Raw genomic sequence first — 21,517 nt, 5'->3', positions numbered from 1 at the left:
AAGGGATGAATTAAGCAGTGAGGAGACAGCAGTGGTCTGCAGAACTAGACATTTCTGGTGGACTCAGTAACTTCTGGGAGACAAGGGGGATCCAAGAACTTGCCTAGAAGATACTGATTCTACCAGCATTGCCTGGAAGGCAGACAACCCTCACCCCATGCACAGACAAACCATAACTATCCAAGAGGTGCAGGCCTTGCCTGGCTTGCTTTTACCTTGCTGTGAAAACCCATCTCACCACATCCACCAAGCTTTTGAATATGTGCAACTTAACCTTCACACTCTCTCTTTTGGGCTTCCCTATTTCTCTGGAGCCAATTCTGGAAAACATTAACCTCATGCTTTCCAGGTGTTGAGGGTACAGGTGCAAAAAGGGCTGGAACCTGCACCTCCCAGACCTCCCAGGCATCTCCCAACATGCACAACAGGCACCCTGCTCTCATCAGGCCACACTGCCCTCCCAGCAGCTGCAGAACACAGGCAGCACAGATATCTTGCACTCGCCTGTCCTACATTATATTAATTCTATGATTCTGTGAATTGATGGCAGAGCTGGATACACCTGTAAAAAACACTGAATGCACCTGTTACAAAAACAGACCAATTGGAAGCATGAGTGGAGCTGCTGCAGCACTGGAGGTGGCTGAACAATAGGACATGCACACACAGAGTGCAGGTAGACATGCAAACCTTCCTCTGACTTTCATGTACTTGCTCACAGAAGTCTGGTAACATCTCACACCAGATTTCATGCTTGGGGCTTTCCATTTGCTGGTGCTGTTACATTTTGAATGAACAGTGCTGTCAAGAACTGAACCAGGGCAAGTGACCGAAAAATGAGAGTTCAGCTGAATGTCAAAAGTGGGGGGGAAAGTGAGAAAGCTGTGCAAAAAAACTGTGACACACTTCAAAAATATTTTTGTTGAAGAGAGAAAAAGAGGACACTTCTAGGGAAGTGAAAATTGGGGTGGCTCATTGTTGTTAGATCCAGATAGAAACAATATCTCTCAGTTTCTGAATGAAGACTCAGAAATATCACCAAGTTGCTCTAAGGGGATGATGAGATGTCCCTTGTGGGCAGTACATGCACCAGCCAGAAACAATCTGACACCATGCACTCCTCATTCCATAACATGCTAAAAGGCTGCAGCCTAAAAACAAACAAGCAAACAAACAAAACCTTAATAAAAAACACATTTCTGCAAGAAGCACTTATCTTATTTGACTCTTATCTGTCTCTTTGGCCTTTTCGCACACTCTTTTTTTATTTTTTAAGAATAACCATTCCTAACCTAAGGCCAAGATGAAATGTTCAGAATATATTTATTACAGAAAGGACCACCAAATTCATAGACCTTTCCACAAGGCCTGGCTGCCCTGGGTGTTTACCCATTCTGGTTGTCAAGGGCATATTGGAGCTGTGAGCATGCTCAAAGCCTGAATCATCACGAGGAATTTGGGCCAGGGCAGAAGCTGAAACCACAACAACATGAGGACAATTTTTTTTTTTTTGCCTAGTTATTGTTCAGTATTGAACTGTGCAAGCCCTTTCCTTCCTGTAGCACCTTTTGCTGCCCAGATACCAGGTGCTCCACTGATGCTGCAGGTTGTGGCACCCCTGTGAGACCTGGCAAACAGCAATATTTTGGCATGCAAGGTAAAAACATATCCTTTCTCTCTTCTCAGCAGGGTGAATTCACAGATAAGAGCTGAGGGTGCAGAATTCTTCCTCAGGTCTGTCATTAAATATGTTTCTAAGCCATGCTGATGTAAGTAGTAGGGAGCCTTGGTTTCATGGAGATACACTGGTTCTCTCTATAGCAGCATTTACTGCTGATTCTGGAGCAACTTCACCCACTTTGTCAGTGAGAGCAATATTTAGTTCTACCTACATACATCTACATACACTTAGTTCCTGATGCACTAGGCTTGTAAAACTAGAGAAATCAGGAATTTCCCTTGAGTAATATTTCTGAGCAGAGAGCATGGGCAGACTCCCTGCTGTCCCAGGCTCTGCTGCTGCAGTGCTGTTTATCTACAGCATCTGAGCCCAGAGACCACTGGGTTTGCAGGGCCCTGGAACTACACTGCAGAGCTGGAAGACCATCCTTGCTGTGTCAGACTAGAAACCAACCAGATACTTTCCCAGGTTACTGCAGCCTGTAGTTTATGAACCTTGTAAACCAGAGATTGTTTCTTTATGTAAAATGACCCATAAGGGACATTTCTGCCTTCCATAAGCACACAGAAACACGTAAAATTAACCACACTATCCACATTCAGCTTCTGCAGCATAGTCCCTGTACCTGGCAGAGGCTGGTGCAGCATCAAACCAGGCACAGCAAAAGGAGCCAACTGCATCCAGCCCCCACCAGGGAAATCCTGAGCTGGATGCTGTTCTGACTGGAAAATATCTGCACACACCTAGAGCTGCCAAAGCTAAAGATTGCCCTTCAGAAGGCCCAAGTTGTGCTGTTACACTGTGGAGTTGCACAGAAAGTGTCAAATCACTAGAGGGAAGCCTCACCTCTGTCTGCAACAAACTCCAGCAGTCCTGGGAGAGGAAGGACAGAAAGTGGCCTTAGAAAGTAGGAAAAGGTGTTTGGGGCAGATTTCCCCCGGCCTGTTTCCCCTGGGAACTTGCACCCTTGCTTGGAAGTTTGCAAAGACATTTAAAAGAAGTCATGCAGCAGTATGTCTAACACATCTGGAAGAGAAAAATAGCATGAAAACTTACTCCCTAAATGCTTTTCCTCATCCTCTCTAGCCAGTTTCTTCCCTCCCACAGTTATTTGTGTGGGTAGCCTGGGAGACCTCACCTCAAAGCCAAGCAAAAGGAATTTGGGGGAAAAAGGAAACTGGAGTTTGGATTAAATGAAAGGGAGAGGGAAAGGAAACATGGGTGTCAAGCAAACTGTGCATCAGTGTCAGTTTTGATAATTTTGAAATACCTTTGTGCTCATGCTCTCATTCTTCTCAGTTCCATGGGAGACAGGATGAGAAGCAGGGACTAACTTTAAGCAAGAAATGTAATTTTTCAGTGGAATTCCCATTCTGCTTCAGAGATCTAAAGTAAAAAGAATAATTTTCACAGACCTTTTTCAAAGCCTGGTGATAAGCCAATAACCCAGAGAGGACTGCTTCAGTGCAGCTTATTCTTGCTTCCAAATGACATATGGCAAAGAAGAATCTGAAGAAAACGACATTAATTCTTTTCACATCCTTTTTTTCTTCCCCCGCTTTTTTGTCACTCTCTGTTCCTGGGTTTCTTTTTATGGAGTGCAGTGATGTATGGGGGAACTCCAGAACCCAGTCAGCTATAGCCACTGCTGAGATCAGGGAACAAACCTGTGCCAAACTGGGCATGGCACAAAGCAATCTAGTGACTCTGCCACCTGGTAAAAGGCCACTGTCCACTTACAGAAAAGAAGGACTCACACCAAGAAGAGTCTTTGTGCCACTCTGGGATTACATTGATCTGTACTCAAAGTGTACAAGCAATTAGGGTATTCTCTGCCCTCCTTAACATTAACAAGCGTGTAGCAGTCACGATATCCAAGGTGATTTCTAATTCACCTCAGTGTTTCACATGTGAGAGCTCAGGCTTGTAGAAAAGGCTGGAAGAGACCATCTAATGAAAGGCCAGCTCAAGCATTCCCATGTTATAGCCAGCAGAATTTTGTCTAACCTGCTTTGTGTAACGCCTCGCAGGAAGGGGTCTGTCTGGTTTCATCTACCTTCAGCATTAAAGGGTTTCTTCGAATTTCGAGGCAGAGCATTTCCAAGTGCAGTGTAAAATCGTTGCTTCTTTTCCTACAGCACAGTGAATATAGCAAACTATTTATTCTATAAATCTTTAAACAATTGATATCCCATAATCATGTTGACTTTTTTCTACAGCAACCTAATCTTCCATTTCATTTCCCATACTGCTCCATTTGCAATTTATTCTAAGATGCAGATCCTCTTTTTTCAGATATGTTGCATGCAAGCTCACCCATATCTCACATTTGTACTCACAACTATTCCTATGTGTAAAACTTTGCATATGTCTTTATGCCTCACTGAATTCCTTCTGTTCCAAACCATTTATTCAACTTGTCAACACTATTTGAAATACTACAGTCAATTCCACTGTCTCATAGACTGTCTCATTCCTGAAATAAATAAGTCTTAGGTTAGGTGACCATGATTAGAGAAACACTTTTCATAACACTTACAATAATATGGGGAAATATAATTGTAAAAGAGTCTGTTCTTACAGTCATAAACTACAGACATTTTCTTTATACCATTATGAATTACCCTAGTCCCTGTTAGGAGACAGCCTGCCAGAGATCTGGAGATAGTACTGCTTTCTCATGCAAAAACTCTGGTTCTTTTTCATCAGTTTCTAGATTGTAAGTTGTCAGAGAACTATCAGAAGGCACCGTGAAGGTAAATCCCCTCCCACCAGCTATGAAAGCTGGTGCTTCTCCCCACCCCTGCACAAGATCAGAGGGACACGACAGGTGCTGCAGCTCTACCAGCTGTGAGCTCTGCAAGCACAAACAAGGCTGCTGCTGTGCTTCAGAACGACCAAGCTGAGAGGCAACACTGTTTGGCTTTAAATGAACCTCAGTTTAAGACATTTCTATGGAACAACGAGGAATAAAGTTCATCGCCGAGACAGTGAAAGGTCACAGCCAGACAGCCGGGAACCTGCCTGGTGACTCTGGTGACACCTCATGCATGACAGGATGATTCTGTCAGTGCTAAACAGATGACCAAGTCATCGTTAACATATGTCTAACTAGTGACTGATTAATTAGTATATTCCCCAGGCCACAGCTGCCCTCTGCTGTTCAGAACCCGAGGAGGCCCTGTACCCTCTCCACTGCAGCCCTGAGCAGAGCCCTGGGGCTCCATCACATTGCCCTTCTCCGGCAGCACTGCAGGCAGCAGCTTCATCCTCGGGGAGCAGTGGGACTGACACTTGGAAGATTCCCAGCACTCACCCTGATGGAGTGGCAAAGGCCTTAGCTGGGACCAGACTCCGACGGGCAGGCTCCAAGTCCCTCCCCAGCTGAAGGCACCTCCAGGGAAGCTTTGATCTTTCAGACTGGCAGATGATCCTCAGGCTGTGATCTGGAGTGGCAAAGTCCTGCTGTTTGAGGAATATTGCAAATCTCAGGTGGAACTGGAGAAACATCCACACATCTGGCTGGTTGGCAGTGTTTACCTCGCTGCTCCAGAACAAGCCCAATTGGACATTAAGGCTCAGTGAAAGACTTTGCAAAGGAATGTCTTCCTCTGGCCTAGGAAATTTAAGCCAAGCATCACAGCTAAAGCCCTTCTGCAAGGAACAAACCAGTTCACACTCTGTGCATAAATGTAAGATAGTTCCTGGGGACAGGGAGGAGTCCAAAAGCACAAGATTTCAAGGCAACAATACAATTAAATTCCTACACTATAACCTACCTTCACAAATTTCTTGGCCACTTGTACAATCCCTGTACAACTACCCTGATCTCAGCAATCACCATTCCCACCCAACACAGGGAGAAATGGGGTTTATTCAGAGCAGCCTATTGTAACAGCACACAAGGGGTTTTTTAGTAGAAGCTGGCACTTGCACTCTGCTCACACGCTCTTCATTCTACTCCAAACAGACGAGGCAGTCCCTTAGGATGGTCCTGGTTTGTAGCAAAAAACTGGAGGTCATCCTTCCTGGAGAAAGACAACTAGTCAGCACACATTCATGGCCTTTATCCAAATCCTCCAAGGCCTCCATGCTCAGGACACTGTAGCACGACAAACCTCTACATAACGTACAACAAGTGTCATCTTGGTGGGCGGCCGTGCTGGTGTCCAGCCTACTCACCTTGCTGTAATGCAAGGGCCTGAAGGACTGGCCCTGAGCCAGAACTGACCTGTAAGATGAACTCTGCAACCTAATATTATATTTAGCCTGGTATTGTATTTAGCCATCTATCTGCTTATTAACTAAGATGCTATCTAATCCTCAGTGATGCTTTAAGAATACACACATATACCTGTTAGCACAGCATATTATCAATAAGTAGTAAGACCTGTATGTGTTATAAATATGCCTTTTCTTTCAGTCCAAGGCCATGAAAAACAGTAGGGCCTCACATGGCCGCAGCTTGTTCGTATTTGAGATATCAGCATAGCCATAAGTTCTGTTTTTAGAGACTAGTCAAGGCAGTGAGGCATTGAATAGAAGCTTGTCCAAACTGACTCCCTGATTTTGCCTTGGGTTCTGGCCAGGCCCAAGAGGAAAACCAGGGGGAGAATAAAGCCAGATATTATTTTCCTGCACTTATCAAATGATGTAAGCTGGGTTTTTTTAACACTATATAAGCTAGACCCTCTCACAGCAAAGGTAGAAGCTTCACCTGTGAGTGGATGCACTGTGGAGGATTTCCCAGTTACAAGGCAGGGGTTCTCCTTCACTGTGATCAGGGGCCTCTCCAGCTGAAGTGTGGTCCGTATTATGAGAAGTACTTAGGGTAACTGGTGAAGTGTCTCTCTCTTAATCACCATAGACATTTTGTAGTAATGATTAGATGCATTGATAAGTGTATCCTTTCATAAGCCACTGCTTCTTTTGTAATTCTTAATTATTTTGCACTACAGTAAATGTACATACTTATTCTTTAAAGTTGGTGTCTGTGTTCCTTAAATCCATCCTCGCTACCAGGGGAGGGAGGGGGCAAACAAACTGGCAGAACACTTGCGCAGCCAACATAACTCTAGCTGGATGCAAAGTGATAAAAGTGTATTTTTAAAGTGAAGACCATCCTGGCTACCACAGAGACAGATGCACACACTCCCTACCTCTGCAGGCAGGCCAGACCACTCTGGGCTTCAGACAATTACTGGGTCTTTTGGAAGTTGTGTCCACTGAAATTCAAAAGTTGTCATCCCAGGCTTGCCAAAACTTTTGTCCCTCAAGACTTTTTTTTTTCTGAAACCTTGGCTTTTTAAATTTTTTTTTCTTTTCCCTTTTAAAAAAAAATCAAGTCTGCACCTGATTACATGATAGTTTCTGCCACTGTAACTTTAGTTCATTGGAGAAGTTTTTCATCTGTTTGAGGTTTTTCACTTTCCTGCAAATTGCTTTCTTGAAGCCTTTCATGTTATGTGGCTTTCCCCTGCAGGCTATTTATAGGAATGCACCTGTGCTAAAGGGAAGGGACCTTTCCAGCTTTTCAAATAAATCTCTAGTATTTGGTTTGAAGTGCAAAGCTAGAAGGTTGTCAGTGTAAATGGCATGATTATACATAAATGAAGTGCACTGCTTTTGTTTCCAAAGCCATGCAGTCATCCTAATTTGTGTGTAAAGACACTGGGCTATGCCAGGCAGCCAAAACAAAGGCAGCCATATTGACTCAGCTAGACTAACATCAGAAGGAAGGATCAGTCACTGTTAAGCTCAAACACTACAACCTGTCTGTGCACAGAGGAGGATGATCTCCCATTCTCAGAGAAATAAGCCAGAGTACCTTTCTCTCTTGGGATGCAGCACATTGCAGCTTGTTCCCCCTTCTGGAGCATCCAAGACCATGAGACCAAGATAAATTGGTTATATTTTAAATACTAATCATGTGCAGATAGAAAGGGCAGATAACCTATATGCATAGAAGAAATAAGCTACAGCTTACTGAACTTGACCCCATTACTGTCCTCTTCAGATGCCAGATACAAGGATGGCCAATTCTCTTTAAGGCAAAGACCACTTTTACAATGGAATGAATAAGGAGGTTTTCTCATTGCCATTTCCAAAGGAGAATAGACAAAGCCATGCCCTCATAAAGGGACATTATTTTCAGCAGCATCAAACTGAGCTCTCTCTCAAAGCCTAGCTATCTTACTGCAATAAAAAGGGATTGGCCAAGACATTAGGAGAGATGAGAGCAAAAGGACGCTCATAAAATTAATAAGCACGCAACCCACATGAGCAACATAACTACTGTTAATAAGTCATTATGATATTGATGTGCACACAAATACATACACACATTTTTTAGTATGTGGGGAGAGAGAGCATCAAACAAAGGAAAAGTCAAGTTCCACCTTGATGCCTCTTATCCAGCTCACAAACTACCCAAAGATGGCACTGTTGGGAAGTAGTTCCTCTACCAGAAATGACAGTCACTCAGAACTGTGATGCTGAAGTAAAGTGGCAATTCCTGCAAGCATTTTCTTAAACTTTTAAACTTTTCTTTCCTGGCTATCTGATGAGGTCTCTCTGGGCACTTTCTATTTCCCTGCAGCACTCACTGCATCTCCATGATAAGCCACTTAATGGCTCAAGTTGGAACTTTGGTGCCCTGGAAACTGTCTGGACACTCTTATGGCAGCAGTGAGGTTTACAGCAGTTCTTATACCCTCGGAGATCTAAAATGATCGAAGATGAGAGGACACAGGCTGGAGTGTCTGCAATGATAACTGCACCTTTCTGTGCTGTGATGGAGGAATTCATGCTATGTATAGGCTGCAGAAACCACAAGGAAAACCAAGCCAAGAAAACACGAGAGCCATGGGTGTGTTAAGTGCCACCGTCCAGGCGAGACAATACCAGCACAAGAAACAATCCTCAGCTGGCAGCTCGAACAGCCACGTCCCTGGAACAGAAACCTTCGCTCCTTTGAGACATGCTTTGAGAGGTGCCTTATTGATGCACAGCTGAACACACACTGGTCAAAGCCAATACAGCGTGCCTGGCAGCACACAAGCTAAAATGGGAAAGACCCCGAGTGCAAAGATGACACACATTAATGAAACAGGGCACATCTCAGGTCTGGAAAATGTTCCTTTTAAGCCAGTCTCTGATTTTCATTTGACTGTTATCCGCTGTGTGTAGGCTTGAGTGGGTAGGCTTTCTTTCCAGAAAAGCCAGTTCCTACACTGAGGAGGGGTGGATGAGGAAAAGTCACAGGAAATGGCAAAAAATGTCACGCAAGTCAGCTCCTTTTCAGAACAAGCCATTCAACAGAAATGAGTCTTGCAGAAGGTTGTAGCATCAAGAGCACATAAACCCTGCAGATGAGGCAGCTCCTTCCCCTTTGTGCAGGGCTGTCTGTGGGAACGTTTAGGAATGACTGTGCAGGGCACAAGTGTGCAGTGCAGCTGCTGCTGCCTGCACTGGCATCCATCTGTGCCAGGCTGCAGGGATGGCTGCTGTCTTGTAGTGATGGTCCAGTCAACAGTGCTCAGGTAATGCACAGAAGAATGAAAATGCAAAGAGAATAATTCTCATTTTGTGTTTTGTTAACTAACGCAATGCAAAGGCTGAGAAGAAAATGTTTTTCTATGGAAAAGAAAAATCTAGATACATAATTTATCAATGCTTATGTTATATGGTGTATGGGCAAGCATTACATGACTCTGATCTGATCACTGCCTGCGTCAGAAGAAAGAATAGTGTGCAATAACCACACAGTGGCACTGGAGTGGTAAGACAAAGTAGATACATACCTTGTTTCACTGCTCCCACAGAAGTCTGAGTGCTCAGGAGACCTGTTAGGAGCTGTGGGGTCTTCTGCACAGATGCTGGGTTTGTATCCTCACTGCTCCTACCTATTAGTTCCCTTTACTGGTTGATTATGAAATTAGCAGGTGGTTTCATTCGAAGCCTTGGTTTTGTGCACACTTACCATTTCCTTGGCAGTGCCATGGCTCAGTGAGCAAGCCATCTCCATTCAACAAAAGTATTTCTCTATTTTAAGAGATCAACACAGCAGCTTCTCATTTTTCTCTTTCCCGGGGGCCCCTCAAGAGATACAATTTGTGTGTGACCCATGGAAACAACCCCTAAGGATTGCATACAACTTAGTGGATGGCAATTGCTGCTGGTGCTTCACCAGCACCAGCCCAGCTCTGCTGAGCAACCACAAACCCTCCCGACCGGCCAGCTGGCCGAGGTGGGTGTGCTGGTGAGCCTCGTGGAGCAGACTGCAAAGCACATGGGTGCAGGGTCTATTCTTACACAGTTTCACTAGAGCTGAGCTTGCCTCTTGTCTGGCAGCTCCTTCCTACAAATATGCAAGAAGAACCTGTAGCCTCTTGGCACTCCCATGATCAGAATTGCTTTTGGCCATACACAAACTTATTCTGTCCCTGCCCAGAGGAGGAATGGACTGGCCAGGACGCACATGTCCTCACTGGCACCTGGCTGGCACTGGCCTTGTCTAAATGGCCTTTTCGGCTCTGCAAGACCAAACTGAACTGTGGAAAATTAGATAATTTGAACTCAGCTGTAGACAGTGGGTATGGTACCCTGCATGCTTGGTGTTCCAATGGTAACTTACTGAGTCAGAAACAGCCGAAGATATTTTGTGCTTTAAAATATTGCTCCCATGGTTTTGCTCACTCAACCATATTAGTGTGAGACTGGCTGCTCACTAGACTGTCCAGTTCCCTTCCTCTTAGCATTCAACCCTGACACACCTTTGTAAGGTTTCTGAAATACAGTCAGAAACAAATCTATCCTCATAGCTGGCCAGCTCCAAGAAAAATGACGTTTTGCTCTGGCCTGAGATGTCTTTAAAGGTCTCTCCCTCATCTTGAAGAGGCTGAGTGTGCCTGTTCCCTATAAACTACAGCAGTTCCCAGGTTTTCTAGTTTCCAGTTTTGCAGTCTCAAAAAAATTTTGCAGAATTCAATAAAACTGGCTACATGAGAAAAACACAACTCCTTAGCCATCCAAAGTTCCCAGCTGTGCAATTAAGGTAGCTCCCTGTACACCAGGCTTCGACTGCTTATGAAGATGAGAGAGTACTGAGCAACTCAAAGAGCACTTGCGTGAGGCAAAAGGCCTCCAGAGAAAGAAAACACTGAATTCCAGCTCAAGCACAAACAAAAATTTCTAAGTCACCAATGAAAATTTAGCTTGTTCTTTACCTGTTCTTTAGGCAAAAAGATGTATCACAGTACAGGTGATGGAGGTGACAACATCACAAGCTCTTTGCGTAGTTTTCCTTTCCAGAATTTTTCTGCTGCTCAGCTGGAGTTAGATCAAGTCCCCAGCATCTCTCTTCAGAGAAGGAGGCCAATCCCTTTTGGGGTAACAAGCTGTGGTAGCCTGCTCAATAACAAGACAACTTGTTAGCTTAACTCACTTTGGCCATCCAGTTTTTGAAACCTTTAAAAACACAAAAATATCAGAAACCAGTCACAGTACAACATGGAAGACACTTTAGACTCAGGTCAGGGCTGATAAGCTTCCTGTTTTCCCACTTTCTCCAGCACCCTTCAGAAGGACAAAGGCAGTGTGTCACTCACCTCCCAGCTTTCTACTGAGCAATGTCTTTTCTGGAGTTCTTTTGCTCTGCATGTTTAAGTCATGTTATGTAAGACAACATTTAATAGTTGTCTGAGAGAACAAGTCACAAAGTCATTCACAGCAGCACATTGGACTCTATCTTTGAATTTTGGTTCATTTGCACTTGAACATCCTAATCCTGGATTTGAGACCTGACTTACTCTGTTCTGGCCATTAAATACAAACAAACACATAATTTAGACATTTGTGAAAGCTGGACTGCAAAACTGCTTAGATATGTTTTCCACTTAAAAAGAACAGCAGAATTCACACTATTTGCATTTGTAATGCAAATGAGCGTGGGTTTGCACAGTATGAATGTTTCCTCTGAAACAGATTTTAGTTCCTTGAAAAGAGCAAGTCCTGCCTAGTGGTGCCTGACATAGCAAGAACAGCATTTACGGCACCTAGAGCATAAAAGATGGAGAAAGCCCATCAATCTTGAAAATCCAACCAACCAACCAAAGAACCTTACTCATCTTTGGCAGAAACATTCTAATTTTTTTGCTCAGACACTTCCTTTTAGTTACTCGGTTTGATTTTGGTTCCTCCAGCCGCTATTTGTTTGCTGTCTGGAACACAACGTTGGCAAATGGGGTTGTTAAGATTGCTGTCTCTAGGCAGCACAAACAATATACACCCAGCACATTTTAGTTGTTAATTTAAATTAAAAAACCTGAAATAAACAAAGGCCTTCTCCTTCCCATTGTAAACCTCAGGGCCACGCAGCCACCTGGGGCCCTGAAACACAGCATTTATCAAGCAGTAGTGCTGGCTGATAAAGGCACAAAGGACTCACTGAAATAATTCCTGCTGAGCATATTCATGTGTAGCACCTGAGAATCTACAAAGCCATCACCAAAGACAGGGAGAAATAAGCCCTAATTTCTCAGCCAATAATCTATCTGCAGGCCTGGGACTGAGTCATTCATAAGTTGCCCTCATTAAACACACTCTAGATAAAAGTTGTCCTAATTTAAACCAGAAACACCAACCTGTAAAAAGATGACATGTGCACACCAACAAACTGCATACTTACCTACAAGAAACAAGCCCACATGTATCAGAAGCAAATTGCCAATTTAGCAAAAACATGGTTGATGTGTGCAGAAACGCTGATTTTTTTGTTTCAAGTGATACCAAGTGAGAAGTTCATAGAGCCACAAGGAATGAACCTACTGCTGGGAGCGAAGGCAGCACAGAGCATTAAAATACATTTTTAAGCTAAGTCTGGATTATGCCTGTGGTGAGAGGATTAAAGAAGCAACCCCACTTCAGCTGCAACATGACACAGAGAAACTTGTTCAGAAGTCACACAGAGTTGCAGAGTATTTGTTTTCTGCTAATATTTAGTTGCACTCTTAGATTTCTTTGTGAGTCTAGACTCAATTCAGTCTACTGCTGAGACTTGTAGCTAGCCCACAGCTCTGAGAAGACAGAAGTTTAAAAGTCCTTGAAACTTCTCAGTTCCAGAATGTGTTTCTCCAATGCTATGAATCATATTGTCTTCAATTACTTTGCACGCAATCTTCTCAGGAGGCTTACCCAAACTTTGTTTGGGTTCTGCTTTTTTACTTTCTTTATTTTTTCAAATCTCAGTTTTAGATGAGACAGGAAGAAAATTGCAAGTTTTTTCTTCTTCAAGTTCTGTAGTACAAATGCTGGCGCTACTTGTTCTGCAGAGAGGCAAATTACTTCCAAACCCAGGCTGCAATTTGAAAAATGTCACTTAGAGTTGTTTTTTATTCCTATGTTTTTCTACAAAGGGTTGCAGCGTGGAAGGCCAAAGGGCAGTCCACAAGTCAGAAGAGGGGCTGTCAGCACTAGCAAGCGAGTTTCACTCTCCAGCCGGAGCGTTTGCGCTCATCCACGTGAAGTGTCCACATGACACACACAGATGAGCCTTTGCTTAAGGTCTTATTCTTCTGCTAATTTTGTTGCTTGGGGATAAAATTACAGTGTATGAGGATATCACATTGTCATCAAACAGGTATTAACTTTTTCTCAGTACATTCTGTCGTTTTATATAACCCCGAACATCCATTTGATGCCTGTTCCAGCCAAGCCACAGCTGAGCAGGACCTGAGGAGCAGCTTTAGGTCCCACCCTTGTCCTCTCTCTCCTGAACACAGCGGTGAGTGAGTGTCCCCATATTCCCGTTCAGGCTCTGCAAGCACAATTAGCTTTCCAAAAGATGGACATTGCACACTCCTCCCAGAGCAGGGGAAGAAACTTATTAATGGGAAAGCCTTGAGAACTCATTCAAAGAAAAGTGTGTTTTGGTTGCTACGTGACTGACACACAAGGCACTCGTTTAGTGCTCCATATACCTCACTCCTCTCACGGATGAACATTTGTTTGCCAACTTACAGTAATGGCTTGCACACCTGAACTGGCTAAAACTGGCACATGCCCTTTAAATAGTTAAACAGCTGCGTGTGTATCAGTGGCTGTATCTTTCAGATGCCTCTGAGTGCTAAACTACTGATCTCCAGTATGCAAATGGAGCAGAAACTGGGGGAAGAAACACTATTTTTATTACAACCTATCCTACAGCTTTCCACTCTGCCATCTCCCCTCCAGCTCAAGGAATAATTGGAATTTTGGAGGTAGCTGCCACAAGCTCATAAAAGCTGTCAGCTGCATCACACCAGGTAAAGACTGGGCCGAAACCCCTGACTTCAGAGACAAACTGCTCCCTACCCTAATTTGACTACTGGTTGGAAATAGCTGAGGATTCAAATCTTTACACTTTTCCCACCTTCTCTTGTCTATATAAATATGCACAGAGGGCTTTTTAAAACAGGAAAAAAAAAAAAAAAAAAAAAAGAGAAGAAAAGAAAAGAAGGATGTGGTTGGTTATGCCACTTAGAAGAATATTTGTAAGGCATGGTCTGTAAGCAGATGCTCTTGTGCTCTATAGAACAACCTGGACTGAAGCAATGCTGCTGCTCTGCTTGCTGGGGTTCAGGTAAAGTAATTCATATTTTAATTATTAACTTTTATTTTTCCAATAATTTAAAAGCAGCGTTGATTGTAGACACTATTTTTAAGCTAGTTAGGTGATTATTACTTACAAAGTCAAACAATAAGATCAAACATCTAGTCTTGCTTAACGAAGAGAAGAAAAATATCTGCTCTAGTAATAAATCTATTCTGTTGCAATCAAAATATTTGGAAAAAAAATGGCAAGAAATTATCCAGCTGCAGTTGAAATATATGGCAGGTGTGGGACCTGCTGCTCATCATTGCACTCAGACATCTTATTCTTTTCTAGCGCATCCAACAAGAGAATAACTTATATCTAACATGAATAACATTCTAGAAAATAGATGTAAACAAGAGATGTTTTTGCTAATGAAGCTTTCATGGGTAAGAATACTCTTAATCTGCCATCCCCAGTCTGTGCTCCCACACAGATTTGTGTGAATCCCAGCTAGAGCAGATGAACTCGGATCCAAGCTACAAGGAGGAAACCATCCATGGATTGCGCTGTGCTGTAAAAAACCTGGTGAAGCAAACACTGTAAAACCTTGCTGTTCGTCTCCTAGGCCAGCACACCTTTCCTGCTCACTAAACCACGAGCTCCTGCTATGGGTAAACCCAACTAACTTTTAACTAGTCCATAGGAAGTGGAAAATCCTCAGCAGGAGAAACTGAGAACAAACGGTGCAGCAATGACACAGAGGCTGAACCAGCCTAGGCACGCTCTCTCAAGTACTGTTAAATTACAGGTTCTTATGTTATCTTTTGGCTTCTAGAAGTTGCCTGAAATAATCCTAAAGCCACAGCAGATTCCTTCAGAAAACTCGTGGAGGACAGGGAAATTTTCCCCTGAAGACTGAAAAAGAGCAACCATGGTACCTGTTTCTTAAGAAGGTGGAAAGGGAGGAGTTGGGAAAAGGCAGAGTCACTAAACCTGGCTTTAATATTTGAAAAAACATTGGAATCACCCGCCACAGAATCTGTTTGCAAGCACACAGAAGTGGTAAGTAAAAATCTGCACAGATTAATCTGAGAATGACTGAAATAGAAGTAATTTGACTTCCTCTGTGACAAACTGGCAGCACTGGGGGATGGGGTGTAGGAGGAGGAAACAAGCTTCACACACTATCTCTACAGAAATTCTCATAGGCAGACAAAGGAAACATGATCTGTATGAAACCCCTGTATGATTAGTGAGTACCAACTGAGATACTAATCAGTGTCTGCCATACAGAAAAGATGTCTGGTACAGTTCAGTATCTTTCAGGATGAGTATCAGTACTTTTGTTAATAATTTGGATAACACAGTGAGGATGATGCTTATTAAATGACTGCAAGGTTATTTGTCGATGAAAATGAAACTTTAAATAACTTCAAGCAAAAATATTGCTTAGTCCGGTCTGATTGCAAACGGTTCCTTTGGATTACTCAAGACATGAAATTTGAATTTGAGAGGGTAAAATGATAAAAAACATCATGGTTTTGACAATCAGACACTCCATTAGAGTACTTGAAATTACCAATTTAAAGGCTGGTTGACATTTTCTTTAAATCAATCATTTTTTGGAGTAATGCTATGCATACTTTGGTACTAATGAATTCAAAAGGAAAAGCACAAACTGAGCTGGAAATTTGATAAAAGTAGAACCAAATGTCAGACTCGTAAGAGACATCATGCACAATTTTCTGATGTATTTACTTAGTACATGAAGTGCTGGATTAACAAGTTTTGTCACTTCCATGAAGTGTTTAATGTAATCCGATTTTCCCCAGCCAGATGTACACTCTTGATCACAGGACACCCATGCTCACACAACAGCACAATTTTCCTATGTCCCCTTCCCTGTCCTGCCCTCCAGTGACAGCAGCACCTGCCCACAATAATCCCTGTACACATGGCACCAGTGCAGCTCCAGGGTTAGTGTAATTTTTGTCACCTGTCATGCAACACCAAACGTGATTTTCTAAGTGACTGCCACACATTGCTGGCTCAAAGGGACCGATTCAGCCTCATCTTGATGACCAAACCAATGTTTTCTTTTCGTTCTCTGTTTCTGGCAGATAAATCCACTGATAGCATCCAGATTTCCTTTTGCTGTTGCCTAAGTTCCCAGAGCTGGGACAGCCCAACTCACGAGGCTCAGTCCAGTTCTCTGCAGGTGGCTGTTGTACCTGGCCCTGACCAACAGCATCTCCCCACAGGTCACCCTCACTCCCCAACGGGGTCACTGTGGGAAACACGGCCAAGGAATAGTCTCAGTGAACTTGTGCATCCCCTCAGGAACCTCCAGCCACTCTGTTTGTAGTCCTCATCAGCTTTCATGTAACAATTTCACCACCTGCTTAACATCCCTTGTTCTAACCCCTGTTTTTTCTAATGCTATTTAGTTGTTTCTAGTACTTTGCTGAAATGCAAGTGCCTAAAATCTTCAGCCTTTCCCTTATTTGAAAAAGCAGACATTTCATCAAAGAAGATAATGGTCTGGTAAGAACTATCAGAGACTTATGTAGAAGTTTTCTTTAAAAATCTGTGTGAAGCTTAGACTCAACAGTTATAGAATGGCTTTAATCACATTTGACACTCTTGCCTTCAACAGATGAACTAGATTAATCCTTTTCCAGCTACACTAATAACATACATACTTCATAAAAATTACTGAGTTGAACTGTCAGCATTATCTGCCTATTCTTTCTGTAGTGTGAGCTGGGAATAAACCTTTTCACTAATATGAGCATGTCAAGCCTTGAGTGCATTCTGTGTTCAGACACAGCAATTTCCATTGTCACTCACTGATTCCCCCAAGTCATCTCACCTCTGACCTCCAGCACAATATCAGCATTCCTATGAAAAGTAGTGGTATTACACTTGGCAAAACACAATGCTATCTCCTCATTTAATGTTTAGTAGAACTACTTGTTCTCCATCTCTCTGTCTCTCTGCTTTGTAATTTTTTTTGTTTTGGCCATGCAGACAAAAAATCTTTGACTATTTGGTTTTTGGTTTCTCTATCAAAGTTCAGCTCCATTTGGCATTGCTTAAGAGCTACCTGTCACTTTTTGTCCTCCAAAGCAGAGATTCTCCTCTTGATCAAATTCTTCTTAAAACATCTTCACTTACTCCTAAATTTTTATTTTTTTTTTGAGCTACTTGATTGGCTGAGCTGGTCTGGGAACTTTGACTATCAATTTCTTCTGCTTTATTAGGATTTTTGCTGATTTTTATTTAGAGAGGTTATAAATAAGCACTTTTAAGGTTTAGTTTGTTAAAACATTTGTATATTTTTAAGAACAGCAATAACACTTAATCCCACACAAATTATACTTTCTTAAAAACTGTATTATGAAGATGTCATGCCTTGCATTTGCTAATTTTTGCTGGATTATCTGAGATAATCAGTTAAAATCTAAAGTACTTGCAAACCCCAAATTTAAACAGTGCTGAAAGTCAAACACAAGTGAGAAAACGCTCTTACTCATTTTGCACCTAGATGAAAGATCTGACCTTTTAAAATACTGCATTGGATATAAGCAGTATATGAAATGAAAATACCTTGTAAATGTGGGCTTAGTAAAAGCACATCAGCAAAAGCTACTGATGTAGGGAATCACCTATATAAGAGTAAAATCCCAGCTATCAGATTGACATGCCTTATATAGAAACATAATTTAATGAATCTCTGTGTAGCAACAGAAACAAACGTAAGTGTTAGGGAAGTTTCAACAGATGTACAAGTTACTAGAGAGAGCCAGTACTCTTTTGAAAATGTATGTTTGAATGGGCCAGTCTCTTCAATATCTCAATGGGATTATATTAAAGGGCACGGTAGTCAGTGGATGTTGACCACTTGCCATTGAGAATCAGACTCCTTTATAAGAGATCAAGCCACTCAAAATGGAAACAGAAAGCTCGGTGCTTGAAGTGAGGTTTCGCTTCCCACGATAGCCAAAGGCTGACCAGGAGTCTAGCTCAAAACCAAATAAGCCCAGAACTGTGTTTGGAAGTATCTTATCTGGATTGTCAAGGCATTACCAGGAGCCCGACACATTTCCAACCTGCTCTCTCTGTCATTTCAGGGGAGAAATGACCAACAGCAGCGAGGAATGTGATTTTACAGCCGTCGACAGCTTAGCGAAGACTCTGCAGCTGGGGATTTCCATCCCCACCTTCATTCTTGGGCTAGTTCTCAATGCCCTGGCCCTCTTCGTGTTCTGCTGCTTTTGGAAGAAACAGACCAAAACCTCAGTTTACATGATCAATCTGGCACTTGCGGATGTCCTGCTGCTTCTCTCGCTGCCACTGAAGTTGTACTACTCTGTTACAAAAGCACCCGGGCTCCTGTGCTCCTTCATACAGGCTCTTTACTTCGTCAACACGTATGTCAGCATCTTCATCATTGTCTGCATCACTGTTGACAGATACATCTGCATAAGGCACCCCTTTGAAGGTCGAGCTAACCAATCCCCCAGGTGGGCTGTCTTGATTTGCTGTGTTGTCTGGGCAGTAGCTTGCATTTGCAGCAGCCCACTGTATGTGTTTCACAAGAAAGATCCTTTCATGTGCTTTCACAACATGTCAGATGAGGCGTGGAGTGTCCCTCTCATTGTTTCCGTGGAAATATTTGGATTTTTGATCCCCCTTGCAGTGATGGTTTTCTGCTCTGCTCAGAACATCTGGATTCTTCTGAATCACAAAAGCCAAGCCAAAAAGAAGGTAGAAGGCAGTGGCTCCTTACGAGTAATTATCATCAACCTCGTGGTGTTTTTGGTATGCTTCACGCCCGTCCACCTGGCCATCTGCCTGCAGTGCCTGGTGAGACAGCGTGTGATAGGGGACTGCAGCCTGAAACAAAGCATCAGCCTCTTCATTCAGGTGTCTATGCTGTTTGCCAACCTGAACTGCTGCCTGGATGCCATCTTCTACTATTTTGCTGCAGAAGAATTTCGTGAGAAAACACACCTGAAAAAAGTTATTGAACCATGTCCTGTGTTTAGGCCTTGTGCCAGGTGATGGCACTGCCAGCAGTGGAAGAACCTTTTCCTTGGCTCCCCCTTACCTCACAGGACACTGACAGCTTTATCCCTGGCACCGCAGGAGGGTCATGGCAGGGAGGGTGCCACAGGGAGAAGGACAATGTTTTTCCAGTGAATGTGAACCTGTGCCATATTTTTATTCCCTTTAAAGATGAAAGAGAAAAATATTGGGAAAAGGAACCAGCATTAGCAAAGTGACAGAGTGACACCAAAAGAAGCATTAGCCTTGACAGTATCTACTAAATGTGAAAGGCTTGCCAGAGGAAACTACCCAGATCACGGGAAAAGCATTTAAAATCAGCTTTTGTCATAGCTGCACCAGTTTTCCTTTTGCCAACGTGATCAGAAAGTTGTTGTCTGAGGCAAATACAGAAATAACAATTCAAAACCTTCTTTCTAACTTAGAAGGTATCTGGCAGTTAAAAGGCAGTGTCCAGCCAAAAGTCTGACTCTGCTCTTTCCTTCTGTACAGCCTACAGAAGGCCACTGTTGGAGCCACTGCTTTGGACAGCTTGGCCAGCCTGGGATAACAGTGAATCCTCCCCCCTGTAAGCATTATACACTGACCAGGGCTGCTACCTGGGACAGCAGCCCCTGCTCTTCCACGGAGGACACGTTACCCAGTATGGAACTCCCATGGAGTACATTTGGTACCAGCAACTCCGGAGCAACAAACGTTTATGATTACCTTCCCTGAGGAATCATCACGGTTTTCCCTTGCAATTTTAAAACTGCTGTTGCACGTGAAAAACCAAAAGGATCCCTTCAAATACAGCATTTAGTGAAAGACTGAATGTAACTGTGTTTCTACATCACTGTATTTTTACCAAAGACGTAACACACGTAAGAAATTCTTCTGCCTGTTTGCTCATTCTTTCTTGGAGGAGGGGAATTAAGAAAGCAAGCCTTGCTTCACGGACAATTAGGGAGTGACTGATATTCTCCTCACTCCCAGCTGGAAGACTGGACCAGCTCTATCCAGCTCATTCCTTAGAGAAGTCCTTCTAGCCTATACTGCACACTTCCTGAAACACTTTTGGGCATGCCTGCACCTTTCTCATTCAGCACTTCTGGAGTGTCACCACCACAATATCACTTGCAAGTCTGGCTCTGACTCTGACCCAAAGGTTTCCTTGTTACAATTTAAGCCTAGCTTTTCACATACCCTTCTCAGGACATTGTTTGTGCTCTTAGCCACAAACACTTTCACATCAAGAAATCAATTTCTGCTGTAAAAATAATCTGCTGGCAATCCAATCTCCATTCTGGGGCAGATATTCCCTTTATACAAAATGTGAAAAGGCATTACCTTCTGTCTGGAGCAAATGAAAAAGAAAGGGAGCCGGTTTTGAAAATACAATTTGCCGCCAGTTGATTTCCACAGAAATGATTGACTGTGCAAGTAGTCAGCTGCACATATCTAATGGTAGGCCTGATATATGAACATTTTAACATTTGTTAGTACTAAAACTGTGACCACAGCTGAGGAGCATGAGGAGTTCGGAGGCAAAGAAAGGTTTTTATCATCGTCTTTGCCCTTATTCATGTAGCAGCAAGTGGAGAAGCTTTCCAAAACAGCAGGTGTTCTAAACGTTATTTGTTACTGCCTTTACAGCCTTTTCAATATTAGTTAACTTTTCTTTTTTGCTCTTTTCACTTTGCATATGAAATGTGTGTGAGAAAGAACATGATTTACTAAATAAACTGTATATGTAAAGCTTATGATTTGAAAATACATTTTAATTTCCCAATTTGACATCAGTGTAGGATTCTCCTCTACCTATTTCATGGCAAACTTTTGCCATTTTCTTCTTAAAACAGCTCTGAGATGAGGAAATACACTGTCTGCCTAGAAATTACTCAGCAGAAGCAACTGTGACCCATCACACAAGGCTAGGATTATTAAAGTCAGGACTAATGAAGCAGCACCTTTGGCTTTCAACTCATTTATCACTAAGCACTTCAAAAAGGTCATATTCTAATTTTCAAAGGAATAAGAGCACATATGCAGTAAGCAGAGAGGGAAAGTGTGGGGGGGGGTCTCACATGCAAGGGGTTGGGGAGAGGTTTGAATTGCAAGGACTAGGAAGACAACATTCACTTCTGTCAGTGCTCAGTCAGGGGTAGAGTCATAGCAAACTCAGGCAGGGAGAGACTTCCACTTAGAGAAAG

General features: G+C 42.9%; 1 protein-coding gene across 1 annotated transcript; it reads left to right on the top strand.

The window, feature by feature from the left end:
* The first annotated feature begins 18,395 nt into the window (after positions 1-18,395).
* Positions 18,396-19,464, top strand: LOC126636226 (G-protein coupled receptor 55-like). Its single transcript, XM_050308203.1, has one exon. The coding sequence runs from the start codon at positions 18,396-18,398 to the stop codon at positions 19,320-19,322; it is 927 nt and encodes a 308-aa protein (XP_050164160.1). The 3' UTR covers positions 19,323-19,464.
* Positions 19,465-21,517: the final 2,053 nt, after the last annotated feature.

Source organism: Myiozetetes cayanensis, unplaced genomic scaffold, assembly GCF_022539395.1.
Source record: "Myiozetetes cayanensis isolate MyiCay16 unplaced genomic scaffold, myiCay2020 scf13, whole genome shotgun sequence".
NCBI classification, from domain to species: Eukaryota; Metazoa; Chordata; class Aves; order Passeriformes; family Tyrannidae; genus Myiozetetes; species Myiozetetes cayanensis.
Note: the sequence above shows the minus strand (reverse complement) of the source record. Positions and strands in the feature narration are given on the sequence as shown.

Bases quoted from the DNA above. Each gene is read 5' to 3' on its own strand.
- LOC126636226 (XM_050308203.1), top strand. From the start codon at position 18,396: ATGACCAACAGCAGCGAGGAATGTGATTTTACAGCCGTCGACAGCTTA.